This window comes from Podarcis tiliguerta (assembly GCF_965153285.1).
Source record: "Podarcis tiliguerta genome assembly, chromosome: 5".
Taxonomy (NCBI): Eukaryota; Metazoa; Chordata; class Lepidosauria; order Squamata; family Lacertidae; genus Podarcis; species Podarcis tiliguerta.
In genome coordinates this window covers 23406307-23429603 of record NC_139538.1, presented here as the reverse complement: position 1 = coordinate 23429603, position 23297 = coordinate 23406307, and the positions used below count along the sequence as shown (strand labels likewise).

General features: G+C 40.2%; 2 protein-coding genes across 7 annotated transcripts in view; one reads left to right on the top strand and one right to left on the bottom strand.

The window, feature by feature from the left end:
- Window positions 1-23297, top strand: part of MED12L (mediator complex subunit 12L) — a 162609-nt gene that overhangs the window by 95333 nt on the left and 43979 nt on the right. For 2 of the 3 annotated variants that reach the window (XM_083442526.1, XM_083442527.1), the window contains 8 exons: window positions 10249-10396; window positions 10844-10995; window positions 12856-12999; window positions 13847-14010; window positions 15630-15761; window positions 18697-18924; window positions 19421-19562; window positions 22124-22244. In XM_083442526.1, the coding sequence (XP_083298652.1) occupies window positions 10249-10396; window positions 10844-10995; window positions 12856-12999; window positions 13847-14010; window positions 15630-15761; window positions 18697-18924; window positions 19421-19562; window positions 22124-22244 (1231 nt within the window). The remainder of the gene's footprint in view (window positions 1-10248; window positions 10397-10843; window positions 10996-12855; window positions 13000-13846; window positions 14011-15629; window positions 15762-18696; window positions 18925-19420; window positions 19563-22123; window positions 22245-23297) is intronic. The other variant, XM_083442528.1, reaches the window with a different exon arrangement.
- P2RY12 (purinergic receptor P2Y12) lies at window positions 2454-20730 on the bottom strand. Of its 4 annotated transcripts, XM_083442927.1 has the most exons (4): window positions 17441-17496; window positions 14688-14787; window positions 7579-8074; window positions 2454-3749 (listed from the first exon to the last, which is right to left on the bottom strand). In XM_083442927.1, exons 3-4 carry the CDS (start codon window positions 7702-7704, stop codon window positions 2730-2732), a joined length of 1146 nt encoding a protein of 381 aa, XP_083299053.1. In that variant the 5' UTR covers window positions 7705-8074; window positions 14688-14787; window positions 17441-17496; the 3' UTR covers window positions 2454-2729. The 4 variants fall into 4 exon arrangements, with proteins under 4 accessions (XP_083299053.1, XP_083299055.1, XP_083299052.1 ...); XM_083442929.1 differs by lacking the exons at window positions 14688-14787; window positions 17441-17496 and adding an exon at window positions 20313-20730; XM_083442926.1 differs by lacking the exon at window positions 14688-14787 and having other exon boundaries at window positions 17441-17528.

Here is a 23297-nt window from a genome sequence, read left to right as displayed (position 1 = left end):
CTTTTGTCTTTTTAATAGCTAAGCTTAGCTGTCGTTTAAAGGTGTATGGGGCAGTGTTCTGGCGCATGGGACTCCTACCATGCTCCTGTTGCTGCTGTGCTGCCAGAAGCTAAGGGAGCAATCCTAACACGGTGAGGCCATTGTTGCATCTGCAGCCCTGCCATGTATGACAGCCAGGGCAGCAGCAGGAGGCAGGCAAGAAGATCTCTGCACCAGCCTGGTGCATTTGGGCTGCATTGGGTCAGATGCTTTCACACGGCAGCAGGATCAGTGTGCATTTGGGGGTTTTCTGCTTGTGGCTGCTCATGGGGAACCACACTGGTAGTACAGTGGTACCTCAGGTTAAGAACCTAATTCATTCTGGGGGTCTGTTCTTAACCTGAAACTGTTCTTAACCTGAAGCACCACTTTAGCTAATGGGGCCTCCTGCTGCTACCGCGTCGCCACTGCACGATTTCTGTTCTCATCCTGAAGCAAAGTTCTTAACCCGAGGTAATATTTCTGGGTTAGCGGAGTCTGTAACCTGAAGCGTATGTAATCACGAGGTACCACTGTACTTCTAATCACATGTTCAATGGGTGGAAGGGGTCTACACCACTAGACTGAAGCTGGTCATCTGTGTTTATGGTTAATAGTTTCTGCTGGCTCTGCTTATATTTCATTTTGTTTTGTTTGCAAAAGCATTACAGAAAATTAGAATATATGTATATCTGCCTGCCTGCCTGCCTGTCATCTATCTACTATACTCCCTCCCTCCCTCCCTCTTTGTGAACTTAAGGACACTGTCATTGCAAAACCTTTCACCGGAAGAAAAATTGAGACTTTTTTTTTTATTTAAGCCATCCAATGCAGTATAGAGTCAGAATATATATATTTTTAAAAGGTAGTCTCATGATCTTTAGCCTCTTACTTTGTGGGTAGATTACAAATTTTAATAATTGTTGCTATTCACTGGATCTTTCTATACACTTTTGGAGAATTCTTGCCGGGTTTCTCTAGTGCAAACACACACACTTTTGTATTTCTCATTTTGATTTCAGTTAAGTGTTTTCGTTTCTCAGCCATATATTATATTCATGTTAAATTTTTATGTTGTGAACTGCTCTGTGATCTTTGGATGAAGGGTGGTATACAAATTTAATTAAACAACAACAACTGGATATTTAATTTTGCACTGTGAAAATAAAGGAAAGTTCTGTGTGAAAATCATCAGCACTGTTGGAGAAGTTTTTTCACAGTAGTATGTTATTAGGTAATAATATTAACCAGGACATTTTGAAATTGTGTCATTTCCTACAAAAAAAGTGTTGCTTCCTATTTTCGGGATCTTCAGTGCAGCTTTGTTATTTTAATATGGTGAGGTTATAGTTAGTGCCCTAACATCAGCCTAAAACTGCCTTGTGGTTGAGAAATGACAATTCTTTCTAGGCATGCTTAGCAGCTAGGCTAAGATCACAGTGGAACATTTTTTCATCTGAAGGGATGCATTCCTTCTTGGTTAACTTTCTGGGCATGCCAGCAGTAGGTGGGACCAAAAGTGAAATAAGTGGGTAGGGCCACTACACAACCTTAGTTACTAATTTAGCCTAAAGAAAATACATTTGTCAATAAGTTCCATGGGTAGGCAGGTCTTCATTCCTCCACAGACCTTGCATTTACTTTTGTGAGAGTCTTGCAAGAAGCAGTGAACTTCTTTATAACAGAAACAAGCTGACAGAATAACTTTTATTCCCTAAATGCCTCTGTCTGATAAAGCTCAAGCATTACTCATTTTAAAGTGAACTTTTGACACATTTGCAAGTCCTAGTTGGTTTACAACAAGCTGTTTGTTAATGTGCAAGTGTGCAACAAGAGAATGATGGCTCTGATGTGATTCAGAAAAAGGAAACAACCTCTGTACATTCACCATTGTTAAATAATTGTGACAGCTACATCCTAGAACCAAAGTACAATGCTTAGGTTTTTTTAAACAAACAAACAAACAAACAAACAAACAAACAAACGAGGCAGAAAGATATATAGGGTTGTATCCAATGCTACTCAAGAGTAGACCCATTGAAATTAATGGGCACGGCTAACTTAGATCCATTAATTTCAGTGGATCTACTCTAAGTGGAACTTAGTTGGATTCAGTGCATGGTAAGGAACTGCCAACATGGTCTCGAAGTAAGCACCCAAGAGATTGTGATACCTACTTGGGTTGGTTACACAAAGCAAGGCTTCAAAACCACGAAGCAGAATATTATCATTAAAAAGCCCAAATGTGTGTTAAGCTAAAAGGCCCTTTAATTTTACTTATTTATATAATTTTAGTGACTTAGGGTGCAATCAACAATTGTCCTTCCCACTTCGCCATTGCAGGCTGCTGAATCCCCATAAAACCTTGGGCACTGGATCTGAAGCAGCCCATTGAATGTGCAAATGACATTACCAGACTTCGGAGAGCATGCAACTGTGTTTTTATGAATATTGATTTATTTTGTGCACTTTTAGTATTAGAAACACTTCTACCAACTCATCCAGTTGTTGTTTTTCCAGTGTCCCTTAGCTGTATTAAACAGGAAAAGGCAGGAGATGTTCTCATTCAGCAGCTTGTTGTTAGGATCACAGACTACACGTGATTCATGATTTCAGTAGAAGCACAAACAAAGATTCACTTCTAAAGCTGATGTGTGTATTGAAGAGCGTGCTAAACAGCCTTGGCTGTATTATATGGAATTCTTGTTGGTCTACATTGGTGTCGTTTCATCGTCAGTAGTTTCTGTACTTTGATCTCGTCTTGTTTTGGTTGCACATTTCCACAGTACATTTAGGAGAGACTTTCTGAAGGATTTACAGAGGGCAAAATATATGAATGGATCTAGGCACGCATTCAGGGAAGTCAGCCATAAGGTGCTCTCTTTTATGTAATACAGTGTGTTCTGGGTGGAGCACCGAAAAACATCTCTTGTTTGGCTTAAAGTATAAGGAATTCTGGCAAAATGGAATGGCACAAAGCAAATGAAAAACACACCAATTATGATGAAAACTTTGATATTTACAGTCTTTTTGTTTGCTTGCCCAGTTCGTCTTGTCCTTTGATAGGATTTGTAGAGTTCTTTCGTTATCAGTGTGTAGCATACGACAATGATGACTAAATTAACCCAGAAGATAAACTGGCAGACATAGTTAACAATTTCATGCCACAGTAGCCCAAAGTCAGACTTCAGGTCAGCGCATTTCTTCACGTTCTCGCGTGTTGGCTTCTTGTCTGTCAGAATCATGTTTGGAAGCGACAGAGAGAACATAAATATCCAGATAACTGCAGAGAGAATCTTAGCTCCTGATAAATTCCTGGTGCTTGATGACTTGAAGGGCCTGGCAGTTTTCAAATAGCGATCAATGGTTATAAGGCCCAAGAAAATAATGCTGATGTACATGGTAAAGTAAAATATTACCTGCGTCACCTTGCAAACAAACCCTCTTAATTCCCAGGACACCAGGTTTGCATCACTGAGAATTTTGAATGGAAATGTTAGGATCATGAGGATGTCAGAAATGACTGTGTTCTTGAGAAAGATGATAAAATTTGACTTGCTGGATATTTGGAAAAAGACTCCCATGGCCAGTCCGTTCATAATGATGCCCACAAGGAAGATAAAAGTGTACAACAAGGGAAAAAGAACTTGATTCATCCTATTGGTGGTGCTGCAGTTGCTGAAGTTTCCAGGAGGACTGTACTCTGGTTTCATTTGAGCTTTATTTTCTTCCTACCAAAGCAAAACGAGCAGATAAGTCACATTATTTCAGCAAATGTTATTTTCTTCAGTGGAACTTAATAAATGTGGACAACCTTTTAAGCATAAAAAACCCCCGTTATGAGGTAGAGAACACAGACAACCTGCATGCTTAAGTAAACATAACAGAGAAACTTCATATCTGTTATGCATAAACATGGCAGGTACCTACTAGCTTTTTCACATTACTTGCTTTCACGTTTCCAAAACTGGTCTCAGGAACCCAAGCATCAAGGTGGAATCTATTCTTACAGGAAGATTCACTGGCAACGTGCACGCCAGCTTTCCACTGTATCAAAGCAGGCTAAGTCCCTGCTTGCAGATAGGTCCCCCACTCCAAATAACACACTATTTTGAGCCATGGGAGACTGTGAACCTTCTCACGTGCATCTAAATAATACAAGATGTGCTAATGTTAAGTTCCTTTATAATAAGGTGATGACTTCCCCACATTCAATTGTGGAAGTGTAGACTTTAAGTAGAAACTCCATCCAGGATGAGGTGCAGACTTTGCCATTAGTTCCTGATGTGTCTTAGGAACTGGGCTAAAACTGGTCCAAATCCTTAAAGAGTCAGAACTGAAATGGATGAAGATCATGTGGTGATGTAAACCACACGAGGTGATGTTAAGCTAGACCTTTCCTCCCTGACTTTCACTTCTTCTTGTGTAAGTCTTAGTGGAAAGTATCATATTTTTCCATCTATAAGACGCCCCCATGTATAAGACACCCCCAATTTTTTGACATTATTTTTAAGGAAAAAAACTTAGTCTTATACACAGAAAAATACGGTATATTTCCAAGAGTACTGTGTTATTGCTGGCCAGCTTTTATGTGTATTGCTGGGGCCACCTTGTGGTTGATGCTAAATAAGGACACACATATCTCTTACTGGAATGACAGATCTGGTGCACACATTGATGTATTTATTTCCAAATGAAGGTTTAGTCTTGAATTCCCCTCCTTGGCTTTATATTATTGGACTTAGTTTCTACTGAATGGACTGGAGGAGAGCAAGATTTGTTTACTAGGCCCCACAACATATGTCCTCTGGGTGATTCACAAGAAATAAAATAATAAAACATTTAAATACAATAATTTGTAAACAAATGGTAGCATAAAACTTGTTAACCTGAAGACAAAGAGGTAAAACCAGTCACACATCAGACTTAAAAGCTCAGATTTTAAGTCACAAACAATTTTAAAGGCCTGCTCAATCTATAGATACGTCTGGGGGAGTAACTCCTATAGAACTTGGTGTGACTGACTTCTGAGCAGGCATGTGTACATTGTGCTGCCAGTGAACCATGTTACTTGGATAAGGAAGCTGAAACCTTGTATTAGACTCCTTAAATTATGGCAAAAATACATTAAGTGGTTTCAGAATGTCTTAGTGTTTATATTATTTTACACTAATATTCCTATTGATTTTTTAATTTGAAAAAAATGATACTCATAATTGGTATAGAACAGGAATTCTCTGACATTCCTCTTTGTTTTTAACCTAAAATAAAATGCCAAGACAAAGAAATGTAGTTTGGAGTAAAATAAGCCACTGTCTCCGGTTCAGACATAATGCTGTTTTTATTCCAAGTTCCAATTAGTAAACCGAGAACAAACCTTGAATTCACATAAAGACAGTAGAAGAGACTGCTGGTTCAAGCAAATGACTCATCTAGCTCAGCATCCTGTTCTTACGGGGTCAGCAGATGCCTATGGAAAGCCTCTAAGCATGTTCTGAGTGCAGTAACACTTTCTCACCTTGCAGTTCCAGGAACTGGAATTCAGAAGCATAATGCCTCCAAAGAGTACAGCCATTGTGTATTTTGTTTGCAGTGAAACAAACCACAACCTATAGTTTGGACATAATGCTAAGCCAGGGATTATAGCATGGTTTGTTGCCTCGACTCGAACCAAAATAGGAGCAAAATGGGAATTATCTAGGTATTCTTTGTAAACTATTAGATATGGTTCATGGCTCATGGAGTTGGGAGCACAGAGGGCTCCACTCAACTAATTCTTCCATGTGCATCCACTGGACACATTTTTGAATGACTAAGGGTGCCTCCAGACTGTCAGCATTTTGTGGGGTGGGGCCTGGGGTCCACATCATACTGTAAATTTAGGTTCACTCAGTTAAAGCATTATTGTCCTAGCATAGCAGATCCATTTTTTAAAAAAAACCCACACAACCTGACTTCTTGTTTGGAAACTGACTGGGAAGCGCCTTGAAAAGTGTAGGAATGATGAATGATTAATAAGACAACATGCAAACAAACTCAGGAAAAATGCAAGATGAATGCTCATAGGCTTACAACCTCCTCGCAACAAATAATAAAAGTACAATCTAAGAATTACAAGAAAATAAGAATGAATGTTAAATCAATGAATAGGGGTTTTTTTGGGTTTTTTTGAGGAGCCTTAAGCATTAAGGAGATAAGGCATGTATCTATCAGAGGGTGTCCTCTATTTGAAGGCGAACAAGGTGTCGAGTCAAGGTGACAAACAAGGAAGAGAAGGGGCCTTGAAGTTGCCCAGCCACTGTTATCACCTGGATTGTGCAAGCACTCTGGTTGCAGTCTTCTCCACTGTGATGAGCTCCGTTGTATTTCTGTTATATGAATTCTTTCTAAGTTTGCATCTAATGAATATGAATCAGCACATGCAAATTTCGTGTGGATCTATTTCACCTTTTGCCCTCTCTGTTGGTGATGCATTTCCCCTCTCTCTCTTTTGGCCACTCATAAATGTCTACTGTACTCATAGAAGAGGTTTATCCTAGGCTTTCTGATTAGTACTTTTATGTATATTCAGAGAATGGTTCCCATCGGGAGAAGCGTTTGCTTCTGAATTGTATAGGGAGAGCATAGAAAAAACATATATTTCTGCAGAAGGGCAGACCTGATTTGCAGCAACCAGCATGTACAGCCAGGAGTGGGTGAATAAAAAACGATACTTACCTGGAGATGTCAAAATATTTATAAGGCGATTAGCTCCACGCAGCTTCACTCCTCATTTTACAGTAGCTTTATTACAAAATCTGCTTAGCACACATTTTCAAGCAGAAAACATTAGAAACTATAGAAGTGCCCAAGCTATTTTAAGATTAAGTGGAATTTTTCAAGAACAAACGAGCAGAGAAGTGGCAGTATGCATGCTTTTAGAATGTCTAGGTAAAGGTAAAGGGACCCCTGACCATTAGGTCCAGTTGCGGACAACTCTGGGGTTGCGGCGCTCATCTTGCTTTATTGGCCGAGGGAGCTGACGTACAGCTTCCAGGTCATGTGGCCAGCATGACTAAGTCGCTTCTGGCGAACCAGAGCAGCGCACAGAAACGCCGTTTACCTTCCCGCCAGAGCAGTTCCTATTTATCTACTTGCACTTTGATGTGCTTTCGAACTAGAATGTCTACAACTATGTAAAAGATAGCTAATCTTTGTGTTTTTTCCCCTTTTCTGCACATCTATATAGCCTAAATAAATTACTGTTTGAAACAGGAATGTTTCATGTTTGCTTTCAGCTATAAGTGCAGGTGATTGTCACATTAAATATATTTGACCTCTATAAATGATAGTTGCATACTTGGCCCTCTGTAAATTCTACAACTGATAGTTGCCTAGCATTTTACACCAAAACATGGCACACAAGCATTGTAGCTTTCGTGCCTTTTTAGACACTGCAGGACTTAAAAATATATATATAGCACAATAAAGTTTGCATGAAACATAGCAGGAAAATAAGTAACTGGCTGATGTACAGAATGCAGGGGCAAATAAAAATTACAGTAGAAATTATAAAGTTACCTTGATCAGCTGCAGAAAAAAGAGGACTTGGGCTTTCTTGTTTTGGATGGTTGCATTTGCTGGAAGTGAAAGTGTGCTGTTCTCAGTTGTCTTCTCTTTTTGTCTAGGTGTGTGACTGATTGTCATGAGGCAATATTCACTTAGTAGACTTCATCAGCAAAAAAATATCCGTCCCATGCAGAAAGCAGCCCAAGCGAGTGAATCAGAACAGGCAAAGAGGAAGCACTGGGCTTAAGTCCTTAGGATGCTCTCTGATTTTAAGCAGCTGGAATAGAGGCAGTTTCAAATTCCGAGTGACAGCTTCAGTTTCTTTCTCCCGAAAGGAAATATTTATTTTTTTTAGTTAAGAAAAGAATATGTATATGTTGCAAAGTACAATCCCATTATTCCAAGGTAGACACACTGAAGTCTATGGTGCTCCCCTAGAACAGTTCTGAGATCAGCTTTAGTAGATTCTGGCATTCGCCCTCCAATGTAAATCAGCTAAGTAACAGTTCTGCAAAACAAAAAGCACACACCATAATGTAATTTAAAAGCTTTTTGGCAGGAACTAGGTTGTGCAACTTAACCACATTAACATAATAAATGTCCCTCTGATTTGTGGAAGATAAGATTACATCCCTTTCAGAATAGATGCAGTGCCATACTTTTTAAAAATGAGTATTGTTTGCCTAGGCAACAGTTGCTAGGGCAATTTTTATCACTTTAAAGAGATGGTATTTCTGTAGAACTCATCCGTCCCTGTGCAAACTGAACAAGATTACTATTGATCTGCACTATGCAGAAACTAACCTCCTTAACACTTTAAAATCCTCAAGAGAAATTTACAACAGAACAGGAGTCTGGAAATTGAGAAAACTGGACACCTCTTCAGAGCCAGGGCTACCATTATTCCTCATACTTGTATCCTGCATTTCCTCCCAGTAGGGGCACAGGGTGGCTAATGATGCAATTTTAAAAGATGTTAACAGCATCATAACATCATAAACCAGCATGGCATAGAGTAGTTAGAGTGTTGGAGACATATACAAATAAATAAAATAAATATACAAAATGGCAGTAACATCAAGAAAGTAAATCACGTTCCAAGGGGCTGGCTGTGTGGTTTTTGTTTTTGTTTACAGTTAATGCTTAAATGAGGCTAAGATGGAGGTGGGGGGAAACCGAGTGTCCTTTGAGAGGGAGTTCCACAGTTGTGGCGAGGGGCCACCACCGAGAATGCCCCGTCTTGTGTCATTGCCCTGCCCAACAGAAGTTACAGTCAGAATAACAAGTAGGCCATTCTCAGCAGATTTTAATAGATAGATGGGGCAGTAGCTGGAGAAGGCAATGTCTGGGGTGTTCTTGGGTTCCATGTTGTTTAGAGCTTTATGTACTAGGCCCAGAAGTTCACAAGAAATCTGGAGTTGTGAGTTGAGATCAGGCAGTGGCATTCTGCAGTAGCTGCAGTCCCACGAAGAGCAGTAATCTGTCCAGGAACATAAGACCATAAGATGAGCCTGCTGGCCCATCTATTTCCAGCATCCTTTTCCTCACAGCGGCCTTTTATCTTTTAGCTTCCCTGCAAATAATCCACTCATTTCTGAGAATGTCCTCTTTTGGAAATGAGATGTAACCAAGTTGGGCTTTCTTGGCAATCCTCCAGTTACAAATAGGTGGAATTTAATAGTAGTGCAAGCCGTGGCCATTTTATGCGTGTCTGGTTGACACGAGACCACGCACATGCTCATCACTGCTGAACCGGAAGTGGCCTGAAAATGGCGCAGCGCGGGCTTATGCACGCTCTGCCGATGTGCAAGGAGGTCAGGAACGGAACCCCCATTCAAAATGACCTCCTCCCCTGTGGTTAATTTAATGTATTGAATAGATAAAAAGAGAAGTGACTTATGAAAGGAATAAAATTCAGTTAAAGTAATGAAATGCGAAAGCAATATGTGCATTCGGTTTGTATATGAGCCTCTTTTTTATATACAGTGGTACCTCAGTTTAAGAACTTAATTCGTTCTGGAGGTCCGCTCTTATCCTGAAACTGTTCTTAACCTGAGGTACCACTTTAGCTAATGGGGCCTCCTGCTGCCGCCGCACGATTTCTGTTCTCATCCTGAGGCAAAACTCTTAACCTGAGGTACTGTTTCTGGGTTAGCGGAGTCTGTAACCTGAAGCGTCTGTAACCTGAAGTGTCTGTTACACAAGGTACCACTGTACAAGTATGTGTGCATCTGTGGTGTGGTGGTTAGAATAATGGTCTAGGACCTGGGAGACCAGGATTCAAATCCCTACTCAGCCATGAGCCTCACTGGCTGACCTTGGAGTCACTGGGAGACCACTGTCTCTCATCCTAATCTATATCACAGGTTTGTTGAGAGGATTAAATGGGGAGGTCAACCCATTTGCTACCTTCAGCTGCTTGGAGGACAGGCAGGATATAAATGTAATAAACAAATAAATGACATTTACACTTGGTTAAGATTTGCTTTCTCTTTATGTAAGTCCCTGAGATACACTTTTCAACATGTTAAGCAAAGCTCCAATTTGTTTTTTCAACAGCTTTTCATCCAACGTTACCTCGTCCTACTACATTATTCTCACAATTCTTTACTAAGATATCATTGTTTTCTGTTTCCTGTCCAGCTTGCTCTTGATTTATTGTATTTTCTCTTTGATTAAAAGGATGAATCTTCAAGTCATGAATGTAACCAGCGCATGATTCTTCTTTATGGTGTTGGCAAGGAACGTGAAGAGGCAAGGCATCAGTTAAAGAAGATTACCAAAGATATCTTGAAAATCCTAAATAAGAAAAGCACTACAGAAACAAGCGGTAATTACCCAAATGCCCATTGCTGAGCTTTCATTGTCCTTTTAAAACCAGGATAGAGGGAGTTATGAGAAGCACCCTTGTGAACTCTGCAGAATCATCATGTCTGAATTATCCTGTTCAAGGCAGCCAAATATTTTCTGTTGTTTTTCATGTAGCATGACACAAAAACCAATTAAACTATATTTATGGCTGTCTTTCATGACACATTAAACAACTTAAGTATGTATCGGTGTTAATAGCCTTCTTGATAAGAACTTGCGCTCTCATGCTCAAGCTTTAGAACCAAATTAATTTGTTTGCTATTTTTTAAAAAATATATTTAGTTCAGTCTTCTAAAGAAAACAATGACGTTCTAAATATAGAATGTGTTTGCAGTTTTCCCCTGCCAATGTTTCATGCAATGAAAATTTATGTTTTTTATTCTCAAATAAATCTTTGTTGGATTAGACTTTGCCGTAAACTGTGCAAAAAATGTTTTAGCTGGAGAAGAAGGGCAGAAAGTCAGGAAGAACAAACAGGAAACCTTTCCGACATTAGAGACTGTGTTTACAAAACTGCAACAGCTTTCATACTTCGATCAGCATCAAGTGACATGTCAGGTATTTTCCACTGTAGAAATTGCAATCTTTTCCATTTCTGTGTTGAAGTTTCAGTCGTAATATAAAGTGTGCATGAACAGGAGAAAAGTGGGGGGAAAGGAGGAAGATGGAAGAGTAGAGATTTGGGGCTCATCTATATTGTTGTTTAATGTGGATGCTACATTTCCTGTACCTGCATTAATTATCCATTGTCCATATAAGGTTCTCCTCCAACTCGTCACTTTCCCACATTTTGCTGTCCCTCAGTCTAGATGTTATCATAGTTGTTGGAGACTCCATGGTATGAGAAAAATTGGATTGAGGGAGGGGAAGGTGTGTGGTGATTTGGAGGAGAACATCAAATGGACAAGAATTAATGGAGGTACAGGAAGCTTGGTATACACACAGTATGAATGGGCCTTTTGTGTGCTTTCAGAAAATGCATTCCTAAAGGAATGTGTTGCAAAGAGATTCTTCAGTCTGGCTTTGGAAGGGTGGGTGGGAGGGAGGAAGAAGGGGGAAGAAGTTCCAGGCTTACAGAGCAGCCTGACTAGTATCTTGCTAAATCTGTAGAGAATTCAGTCTGCAATCACATATGGTTTATTTTGCCGCAGGAATGCCTCATAGAGCCTTTTAATGACAATTCATATAATCACTATGTAAACTGTGGCTAATGGTCTCCACCACATGTCTCTTTAAGTAAGATTCCACAGCTGCTATGTTTTTAAGAATGTGTTGATACATACGTTGGCCACGTGAAAAAACAGCCAGAACCAGATTTCAAAATTCCAAAGGCTCTCGCAGGCAGTCAGTAAAAGCTGGAGGTTCTTGCCGGCATGTCAAATGAATTGGTAAAGAGATGCTGCATATTTGCAAGCTTTTATCAGGAGTTCTTCCACTATGTTTTGGCAATCAGTGTATAAATCAGAAATCTAGGCAGGCAATCTCTTATTTCAGGATCAATTGTGTTAGTCTATCTTGGAGCAGTGGTTTTCTTGGGATGCATTGCACATTAATAACTTCCTTATGTGCACTTTGAAGTGGAGGCAAGAAAGACTGGAACAATTCTAGGATTTCACAAGGAAGACCAGTAGCACTATCCTTAGCCAGCTGAAAAGTGACCTTTAGATTTCAATTAGAAATACAAACGGTCATGCAAAGAGGTGTTCCCATTTAAGCAGGTAGCATGAAGTAGGAACCCCATTAATAAAAAGGAAAGAAGTATCCAGCCTCTTCTGGTTGGATTTCCTCGTTCTCTTACTTCCTCTGTGCTAATCTGTCAGAAATTTGCAAGCTTCATTAACACTGTATTCACTGGTCAGAATAAGCAGGAGCCATTAATTACCCCGATGCTCTGGCAGATGTTGTTATTGCTCCTGCTGTTGGGGGGGGGGGAGTCCTGGAGCAGCATTCACCTGCATTCCCTCTTCACTACATCACCGGGTAGCCCCGTTAGACTGTTTTGGCAAAAATAGCGAAGGGTCTTCTGACACCTTGGATTTGGTTATGGCATAGGTTTTCGTGAACTAGATGCATGAGCTGCTACTCTCAGTTGGCAGGTGTGTGGATGGCAAATGGATGTATAATTTCAGGTCCGTATCCAGTGGCTGTAGCTTCACTGGTGCATGAAATGGAGTTTCCTCTCCCGTTTCTGTTCCTTCTACCCTCCAAAAGGTGGTGAGATCCTCTGGAGCAGATTTTGGGGACTCATGGGGGAGGACAGGATACAGAAGACTTGCTGTTGCACTTGTTGTTTGTGGCTTTAGGGAAATGATCCAAAACAACAAATCAAATGAATGTGATTGTAGGCATGATGGTACGTCAGCTGGTGCAGTGCTTTAATTTACTGGCAGTTCCATTTTTATTTATTTTTTTAAACAGATCTCCAACAATGTTCTGGAACAGATTACTAGTTTTGCTTCAGGGACATCATATCATCTTCCATTGGCTCACCACATACAGCTTATCTTTGATCTAATGGAGCCTGCTTTAAATATCAATGGGCTTATTGACTTTGCTGTTCAGGTAATGGGACTTATTTCTTCATTTAAATTATTTCCATCCCAGCTTTAAGAGCAGCTTCAAAGTTCGTTCACAAATAAAACAATAAAAATTCAGTAATGTTCTTTAGAATTTCAGCACAAAAAAGCCTAATCGGTTCCCCCCACCCCCACAATTGGCACCAATAATAGTAAGTGCTTTGCAGTATGTAACAAAGGTAAGGTTACCAGATTTTTTTCAATGAATCCGGGGACACTTTTCAACTTCAATGGATCTTGTTAGGGGACTGATTTGTAAATAAGGTACTTCTGCCTTATTCAACCCTGTCCATCGTGGTGGACCAGCTATTTGGATTGCTCTGCCCATGACTCGAGTAGCAAGCAGCACATCAATTGCAGAGCCAAGCCAGTTCTTACAGTGCTTGTGCTAAGTTGTACCACCACTTTAAGGTACTTCACACTAAAATCCTTTTTGAAGAAGCTGCTATATCAAACAGCTTTCATTTATATTTTTAAAGAACTGCTTCAGATGCTATGCTTTTCTTCCATGGAGATAGACGAAGCCAAGGGTTTTTCCAGGGCAACAAAACAAAATCTCCTGCACTTCTACAGTAACTTATTTGAAGGCTGCTTACATTTCATTTCCTATGTTTAGGAACCTGAATCCAGGTCTAGACATAATTATTTTTATCATGATGAAAAACAGTGTTGTGCTTTTTCTATCTCCTTTCCATGTTTCTACTCCTTTACAGCAGGAAGGAGGCATTGCATCATTATATCTGCCTTTAATACTTTTTTCCTTTTATGTTTTTTTGGGGGGGCCTGGGAGGCTTATGTAACCAAGACATATATATGTATATATTTAATTTCAGCTGCTGAATGAGCTGAGTGTGGTGGAAGCTGAGCTTCTCTTGAAGTCCTCCAGCTTGGCAGGAAGTTACACAACAGGATTGTGTGTTTGCATCGTTGCTGTCCTGAGACATTACCATGCTTGCCTCATTCTGAATCCAGACCAAACTGCTCAGGTTTTTGAAGGGTTTGTAGTGGTAATATTTTTCTTAGACTTCACAATGTTAATAGCTTTCTTACATGCTAGAATTAGTGCATTCTCAGTTTGCAAACAGTGTTTAGTATTGCTTGAAAAGTCTGTGGAAAACACAAAACTTTTGTATAGCCAGGAATGCAAATGTACATTGCTGTTGCCATTATAGTAAAGAACGGGAATATACCTGATGCACCTTTATCTCTCAGCCTGCATATACATGACATTTTGTTATAGAATCAGTGAAGACTGGGGAAATTGCTTTCCGAGCGGGGTACAAATAATAAATTATTATTATTATTATTATTATTATTATTATACCTCGGGTTACATACGCTTCAGGTTACATATGCTTCAGGTTACATACGCTTCAGGTTACAGACTCCGCTAACCCAGAAATATTACCTCGGGTTAAGAACTTTGCTTCAGGATGAGAACAGAAATCGCGCTCTGGTGGTGCGGCGGCAGCAGGAGGCCCCATTAGCTAAAGTGGTACTTCAGGTTAAGAACAGTTTCAGGTTAAGAACAGACCTCCAGAACGAATTAAGTTCTTAACCCGAGGTACCACTACATAGTCGAAACACAACCTCGATCTAGGTTGTTCCTGCAAATCTAATTTCATTCAAAAAAATTAATAACTACAAGCACATTGCAGATTGGTTATGCATTACGCTGCAGTGTGTTCAGGTGAAAACAGAGTTGGCAGTCCCAGCAATGGGTGGGCCACCTGACTAATGTGTATATGCTGTTGCCACTTCCTTCTTCATTCACCTGAGGCATGTGCGGGGAGGAAAAGGAGTAGATAACCTAATCAAGGGGAAAGTTTCTAAACATGTATCAAGTAACCACACCTAGCCTTGTGACGACAGGATCTAGAATCAATCTAGATTGAACACAGCATGTTGAGGATAAGCAGGGATGATTCCGGATTGAGAAAATCTACATTTTTGTGGTTCAGATGGGCTAGTGTGCATGTAACCTCACCTTCCCTGAGGAGCTGGCCGTGTGCCTGCTCTGAACTCCTTTCTGTGAATGCTCTGAACTCCTTCAGGAATTCAAATGTAATTAGTAAAGGGACTTATACTGGGATTTGTTGGATGAATTAGGAAATTTTTGATTACTGGCATTTGGATAATGGTGCTTCAGTTTATTTTCCTTAAAACTACACATCTTCTACTTATTTTTGGAAGTGGTTTAATGCTAATAGATTCCTCTGAAGGAATCTTGAGAATTGTCGTATTGTATGAGATTGATGAGAATTGTGTGCTAGGCACGCTCATCTCCTTCCGCTTAAGTACCACAATTATTAGGCTCTAGAGAGGATCAAATTAATTAAAGCCCCATGCTTATAGGTAGGGAAGTCCATGGTGCATTTTCTTTTCCTTACTAAACAATCCGAAGGACTCCCAAGTGCATTGGAAAAAAGTGATGGTGAGATAAAAGGGAAAGAAAGCTCTTTATATAGGATGAGATGTAAACATCATCCCCCTTTGGCTTGGAAGCTCAGTGATTTAGGAACACACAGTGTTAAACTTCTCAGCTCTGAAATATATGAAGGGACTCTACCTCTCTCCCCGTCATCAACTCTGAATGATTTTCTTCTCTTTTTACAGATTATGTGGTGTTGTCAAACACGTCGTTAATCCATCAGAATGCTCTTCCCCAGAAAGATGTATTTTAGCCTATCTCTATGATCTCTACATGTCCTGTAGCCATCTCAGAAGCAAATTTGGAGATCTTTTCAGGTTGGTAGCTGCAAGCTCTTCTTTTCAAAATTTGATCTAAAAAGTTGGTGTGTATTCTTACATTAATACACATTGATACAGTGGTGCCTCGCAAGACGGAATTAATTCGTTCTGCGAGTTTTTTCGTCTTGTGAATTTTTTCGTCTTGCGAAGCACCGCTGTGTATTGACGGTTTCCCATAGGAATGCATTGGCGGTTTAAAAAAAAGGCGCAAGACGTTTCGTCTTGCGAAGCAAGCCCATAGGGAAATCCGTCTTGTGAAGCAACTCAGAAAACGAAAAACTCTTTCGTCTTGCGAGTTTTTCGTCTTCCGAGGCATTCGTCTTGCGAGGTACCACTGTATATTAATTGCTCCTTGTATTCATTCTCTGCCTTGTATACATTCTCTGCCTTCGCCTGTTTTTATTTCTGTTCCTACAAGGCAGGTTTTAGTTTGAAAACTCAAAAACTTGTTTCTACCCCTGGTTTCATCTAAGCAGTTATTTTTGGTAGGCTTACTTGTAGACATGTTTGTGTGTTACAATCTAGGGAGAACTTTTGTCCCCAAGCCACCCATTCATTTCCCTATTGATGCAAATTGCCAGGGGAGCATCTCTGTGGAGCATGCTTTGTAACAGGGGCACCACCACTGAAAAGACCCTCTCCATGGTAGCTGCCCACCTTCCCTCATTTGGCAGGTGCACATGAAGGAGGGAGGTGCACCCCCATTCTCTTTCAGGTGCACTGAAATTGAAAACTTCCAGGATTGATTAACCATTGTTTCAATTTCATCCAAGCTGGGGAACTATGATTACTGGGATTAGAACAAGATCACACCATAAACCATAGTTTGAAGTTGATTTAAGTGTTTGGGCACAAGGCTCATCCCTGTCTTGTCTTAATAAGGCAAGATGTATGCATCCAAACCAGACCAAAACACTATAATGCAGTGTATTAAATTACTACAATGTTAGAAAATTATAATTTAATAATTTAGACAGATTCTCCCCAGAACCCAGGATTGTAAAATGCCCCAACCTCTTCCTAGAAACCAGGATTGGTACACTTTTGAAGAACAAATTTGTATATTACTATCATGAATTTCAGTCTCAAATTTTTATTCTCTTGAATGATTTCTGTGTTTTATGCCTATTTAACTTAGAGAGTTGCTGTCTTCAGAAAGTGTGCCCATACTTAAATAGGTAGAAGTCCTGGTCTCCAAATGGCGATATTCCATAAATAGAAGAATTTATTTAGTAAAGCAAAGGCACAGAATAATTTGAGAAGTGCTTTATTTTTTTGTTGTGCTATATCTATTGCCTACTGCTATTCACTACTTGAAATAGAAGTTTAATCCATCTTTACACTTCAAACAGCAAAAAACCTAGTGCTTTTATACTGAAGACATATAATCTTACTGCATTTTAACTCATGTAAGAATTAATTCATTTGACTTAATTGTATGAATTTTGGCTTTGCTGCTTTGAGGAGCTGTGCCTTTAAGTTTCCAGTCAAATCATTAGAAAACTCCCGTATTATCTCTGATGAGCAATTGCAGTAGATTTGTAAGCAGAAGTGTCCAATTTCATTCTCCCTGCTATATTAAAATAGTCAGCTTTCTAATAAGTCCATGGCTTTCCACACAGAGTAAAACATTAAATATCATAACATTTTAAATTTATTTGAAGTTTGAGTCTTACCTATATCTTACTTCAGGCTTTTAGCCTTTCCCCTGTACAAAACGTCCCATGCAATTCACATGTAAAAATCCTGGGACTTCCTATTTAAGCGTTGCAATTTTAACTAAACTTCCCCTTTTAAAGAATCAACTGTCTCATTTTCTGTATGAATTGTATCTTCAAAATCTTCCAGAACTTGTTGTGAAAAAAGCCCATTGTGATCCAGCAGTGTTTAGTGGCTTGCTTTTTTAAAAAAAAGTACTGTTGCAATGCTCTAAATTTTCCAGTATATACAAGATGTCTTTAAGGAGCATTAGAAGCATTTCATAAAATCTGTGACTGAGAAAGCATGAGGGCTGTTTTGCAAGGCAGAAGCTAACAAATTTGCTATCCCTATTTAAGAAAGAATAACACTTGGCTGATGGAATTTAGAGTCCAGTATCTGGAAGGTCACGGAGTTCTCTATTCCTGATTTTTAAAAAGTGTTGTTGTTAAAGTTTTTACATCAAAGTGTGGGACAATCAAATTTTAATCAATGACAAATAGGTTCCATTCCTGATTTAGACAGACACCAATTCCTGCCTTCATCTACCCACTCTCTTCTGTGCCCCACAATGCAGAGAAAACATTGCTTTCAGACTTGGCTCTATCTCATCTTCCTCTTCCCTTATAATTTGCATCACTATGGCTTCTACTGCTTGTTACTTTATCTTATCTCTTCCATCCATGGAACAACTTGCTTCCACGCTGTTCTGGCCATGGGCTGGCACCTGTGGCACATAACACTTCTGTCCAGGGGGTTGACCCAGGATATTTTGCCACATGAGGCAGGACCCCCTGTGCCTCCTCACTCTGCCCCCCCCCCGACATTTGGAGACAGCCAGGTGAAGCCCCCGCACACTGCCTCACTGTGCCTCTTTGGCGGGCTGGCCCTGATTCTGTCCATTCAGCACTCTAAAAGCACATCGTGATTTCAGGTCTCACTTGATCCAAGCCAAAAGATTCTGCAATGCCCAGATTTTGCAGTTGCAGTGCTGACTTCAGAATTAGGCTAATCAATTTTTCTCCCAATGTAGGTATATATCTGAATTCTTTGACAAGCCCATTCAGGTGCTTAAAATTTGAAAGCCAGTGTGCTTAGTAACCTGAGAAATATACAAAATATTGGGTAGCTATTTAACTCATATTTCAATAAACATTTGATAGGCCAAAGACACCTGAATTCTGCAAAGTGTTTGTATTTTCCTCCCTAACTCTTCCCTTTTATTTTATTTTAGTAGTGCCTGCTCAAAAGTGAAGCAAACCATCTATAGCAATGTTCAGCCCTCAAACTCCAACTTGTTATGGGATCCAGAGTTCATGTTGGATTTTATTGAGAATCCCTCAATCCACAGCCTCAATTATTCAATGTTGGGCAAGATCTTGAATGACAATGCACCTAGTCGCTATAGTTTTGTGTGTAATGCACTGATGAATGTATGCATGGGCCACCAAGATACAGGCAGGTAAGGTGACATTGCAGAGACCAAGCTGCCTCTTTAAAACATTAAATTCCCCTCTCTCCCTCCCTCCCTCCCTCCCTCCCTCCTCTTAAAAATGTTAGTGAAAAGGAAACAAAGTTGAGCGCTGCTCGCTCACGTTATGGGTGGTCTTGACTCACTAGGTGCAGATTAGTTTGGGTTAAGAAGCATACTGGTGGTCTTAATAGCTCAGTTGGTTAAAGTGTGCTGATGTAACACCAAGGTTGCAGGTCTGATCCCTGTATACAACAGTTGCATATTCCTGCCTTGCAGTGGGGTTGGATTAGATAATCCTCAAGTTCCCTTCCAACTCTACAATTCTATGATTCTATGACTACTGCAATACACACACACACATACACATATACATCTACACACACACTTACACATATACATCTACACACACACACACACACACACACACACCTACACCTTGTTGTCAGTCAATTAGCATTAATTTATCTTTTCTGTTTTCTTCTAGAATCAACGACATTGCCAATTTGTGTGCAGAGTTAACCGCTTGCTGCACAGTGCTAAGCTCGGAATGGCTAGGGGTCTTGAAAGCCCTTTGCTGTTCGTCAAACCATGTCTGGGGGTTTAATGACCTCCTCTGCAGTGTGGATGTAAGTGCAGAAAATGCTTCTATCAGTAGATAAGTACCTATATCTTTGCTATGGCTGGCCATCTGGAATTATCACATAACCAAGCCTTGGTTTTTTTTAAATTTTGTATAGCAGATGTTTTGATAATTTTATATTGGAAACAAAGTAGAAACAATTCCAAGAAATAAAGGGGGAAAATATTTTGAAGCGTTATAAACTTAGTTTATAACTTAGTTATGAACAACTCATTGTATTTTCTCTTATTTCCACCATTGTGACATTTCCACTAATGTTCATTAGAAATTCAGGAATGGATCTAATAGAATGTATGCTGGCTTCCTGCAGTCTGCCTGCAACTAGGCCTCAGATTATGAAGACCAGTGGAATTTTACTATTTGACATAAAGGGGATGACAGTCACTTTTGTCCTCTATGTGACTAACACCCGCATACATAAGATATTTTCTGCTCTCATAGGTAAGCCCCAAGGAGGCTCAGAAATAATATTTGGCCCCATGGTTTTGCCCCTTCACTAACATACACAGTCCTGACAGCCTGACAGCCAATGCTGCAGTGAAGCTTTAAATAAACAATGGACCTTCTACATGCATAATGGGCTTCTACATGCATACCCTTGTGTCTGCTTTTCATGCAATTTCTCTCTGCATCTCATCTTGCTTAGTTTAAGAACTATGGTTTAAGAACCCAGGTTAGGGATGGCTAGCCTGTTCCCCATCCCACCCCCCACCTCCCACCCCCAAAACACCCCTACCTGCAACCTTCTGTTGGAGAGAGGCTTCCTCAGATGTCCTCCTCCTCCTTTACAAAGGTAACTGGGGCAGTAGGCCATGGTTCCCTGTCTTGCTACAACATGCGGCAATGAAGCAAGGAACATTTCTCACTGCAGCGACAACTGTGTGGACTCTCTTTGTCTCGCTGTGTTGTGCTGTGGTTGCCTTAACCGTTGAGACATGTTGTTTCCTTCCTCCCTCTTCTTAGGTAAGGACAATACTCTTTCATTTGTTCTCAGGGCCAGCACCATGCTGCCTAATCTGATTTCACTATCTAGCGATGTCATCAGCCTTGCCTATCTGACTAGCTGGGTTCATACAGTGGAGAAAGTACAAAATAGCACAGAAGAAACAACTCAGGATGTGTACACACCATATGCGTAAAGTTTTAAAGCACATGGCAAACCCCCAAAGAATCCTGGGAACTGTAGTTTGTTAAGGGTGCTTGGAATTGTAGCTCGGTAAAGGGGAAACTGCTGTTCCCTGAATCCTTTGGGGTGAGCCATGTGCTTTAAATGTATAGTAAATTAGAGTTTCCCTTGAATAAGTTAATGCCATCTGGAATTCCATCTGTTACAGCCAGCAAACTATGGCTTGCAATTCTGGTTTGGAGGGCATGTTTGCTTGGACAGAAGTAACTATATCCAATCCAAAGTTTATTGGTCAACCAAGTTCAGGTTATACCTCAAAATTAAATTAAATTAAATTAAATTTAAAAAAAAAATGAGGAAAGAAAGAGCAAACAGATTTTAACAGACAAGTGAAGGTAATAGAAACAGCATAATAAAGCCTGTGCAATAAAGCGCATATAATACACAGAACATGCAAAAGTAAAAGCATGCACATGCACAGCTACAGTGGTACCTCTGGTTACATATGCTTCAGGTTACAGACACTTCAGGTTACAGACTCTGCTAACCCAGAAATAGTACCTCGGGTTAAGAAATTTGCTTCAGGATGAGAACAGAAATTGGGCTCCGGTGGCATGGCAGAAGCAGGAGGCCCCATTAGTTAAAGTGGTGCTTCAGGTTAAGAACAGTTTCAGGTTAAGAATGGACCTCCAGAACGAATTAGGTTCTTAACCCGAGGTACCACTGTAACTATAAATGATGGTTTGATATGAAAGGGGAAGTGCGGAAATTGCTGAAACTCACTGAAAGGAAAAAAAAATTGCAGTATGTGCCATTTCCAGGTAGGGCTGGTGAAAATCTTTGTCTGAAACCCTGAAGAGCACCTGTCAGGAATTGCATTAGACACAACTGATAAAATAGAGCAACAGACTGACTCAGTATAAGGCAACTTTCTGTGTTCTATGTGAGAGGAAGATATCCACACCCCTAGGGCTCACTCAAGTAATCCTAAATCATGGTTTCTTGTGTCTGAACCAGTCCCCAGCCTTTGCCACAGACACACACACTGTCTTTTATGCATAGTCTTTTTTGTTTTATTTTCCAAATAAACAAATACAGCCAAACAGTACAAACTAAAATCATAATAAATCAAGGCAACGTGTTTTGTACATACGAATGAGGGAAAGGGGGTGGGGTGGCTGATGGTCGAGATTCCAGAATAACCTGGTGCTCAGACATTCAAGCAAACAGATCTGTATAAAGGGTCCAGATATCAGGTAATTCCCCATCTTTCTTGTGCTTGTGGGAGGTCACCTTCTCATTTGCTGCCAGCTGAGTCATATGATTGTGGGAGTGGATTTCTCCGTTCAGTATAGAAGACACAAACTGATTAATTAGAACTGATTAATTAGCAACATTTTTATCCTTTTTTGCCCTTTAAGGTGAGTGACCTGTCGTTCCATGACTCATTGGCTACCTTTGTCGCAATCCTCATAGCCCGGCAATGTTTTTTCCTAGAGGATGTTGTTCAGCACGTTGCACTTCCTTCTTTACTTACAGCAGGTGAGTTGTCGGTGATATCTTGAAAACCACACTTTGCTCTTCAAACTGGAAGGCAAAAATGGTTCCATGTATGGATGGTAAATCATATAAAACCATTTTCTGGAATCTAGGGGTTTATTTTTTTTAAAGCATAGATAAGCAGGGTGCTCTAAATGTGTTTTGCCGATTAAGTGTGGTGGTCATGGATTTACATAGCTGGGACTGAATTGCAGTTATGTAGGACTAAAAGACTCTGTACATGCTAATCTTCTTATTAGATTATCCATTCTTCTCTATTTCTGCAGTCTTCATCTTTTTCCCACCCCACGCTCCTTCCTTCTTTCTATTTTCCCTTCTTTCTTAGACTGCAAGCTACACACATTTACTGGGGAGCAAGTCCTCTTCAACTTTGCTGGACTTACTTCTGAGTAGACATGCCTAGGATTGCACTCAAGGCGTCAAAAGCCAAGTGTGAAACCAACAACCACCACCTTTCCCTGGATATCGAAAGGTGCTGCTTTGCCCTGCTAGATGATAGTGGATGATAGTATAGTGGATGATAACATAGTGATAATGATAGCATAGTGGATGATAACGTAACCAAAAAGCAAATCTGGAGGCCAGGAGTCTCTCCTGAGCAAAAGTGGAGTTGTTTTACTCACTCTTCAGTCGAAGAGCTCACCAGTAGTACGATTTTGTATAGGCATTGTGAGAACAGAATGCTGGACTGAATGGGCCATTGACTTGATCCAGCAGGTGATTCTTATGTTCAGTACTGGAGTAGTGGTGGTTTAAGATATTAAAAACCAAGCAGACAGCCACCCAAAAGCCCCACAACTTCCTGGTTGTGGTGAGGGTGGAAGGACAGAAACATCTGGGGTGGCTGAAACGGAAATGGGGAGCAATGGAACTACGCCAGTAAGCCACTTCCTGTTCTGCCGATATAGCTTGGTGCTATTTTGTTTTTAAAGCACTTTGTTTCTTCATTGCTTGCTTGCACTATAAATCCACATTATGACTCCAAGCCTCAGTTTTGGGAAACAACGGGTAGCACTTCTGTTGTCTTCTGCTGCT

Coding starts and splice junctions, on each gene's coding strand:
- P2RY12 (XM_083442929.1), bottom strand. CDS start 7,704: ATGACAATCAGTCACACACCTAGACAAAAAGAGAAGACAACTGAGAAC. Junction 3,750..7,578: donor TTTTTCTGCAGCTGATCAAG/GTAACTTTATAA, acceptor TTGCTTTGGTAG/GAAGAAAATAAAGCTCAAAT.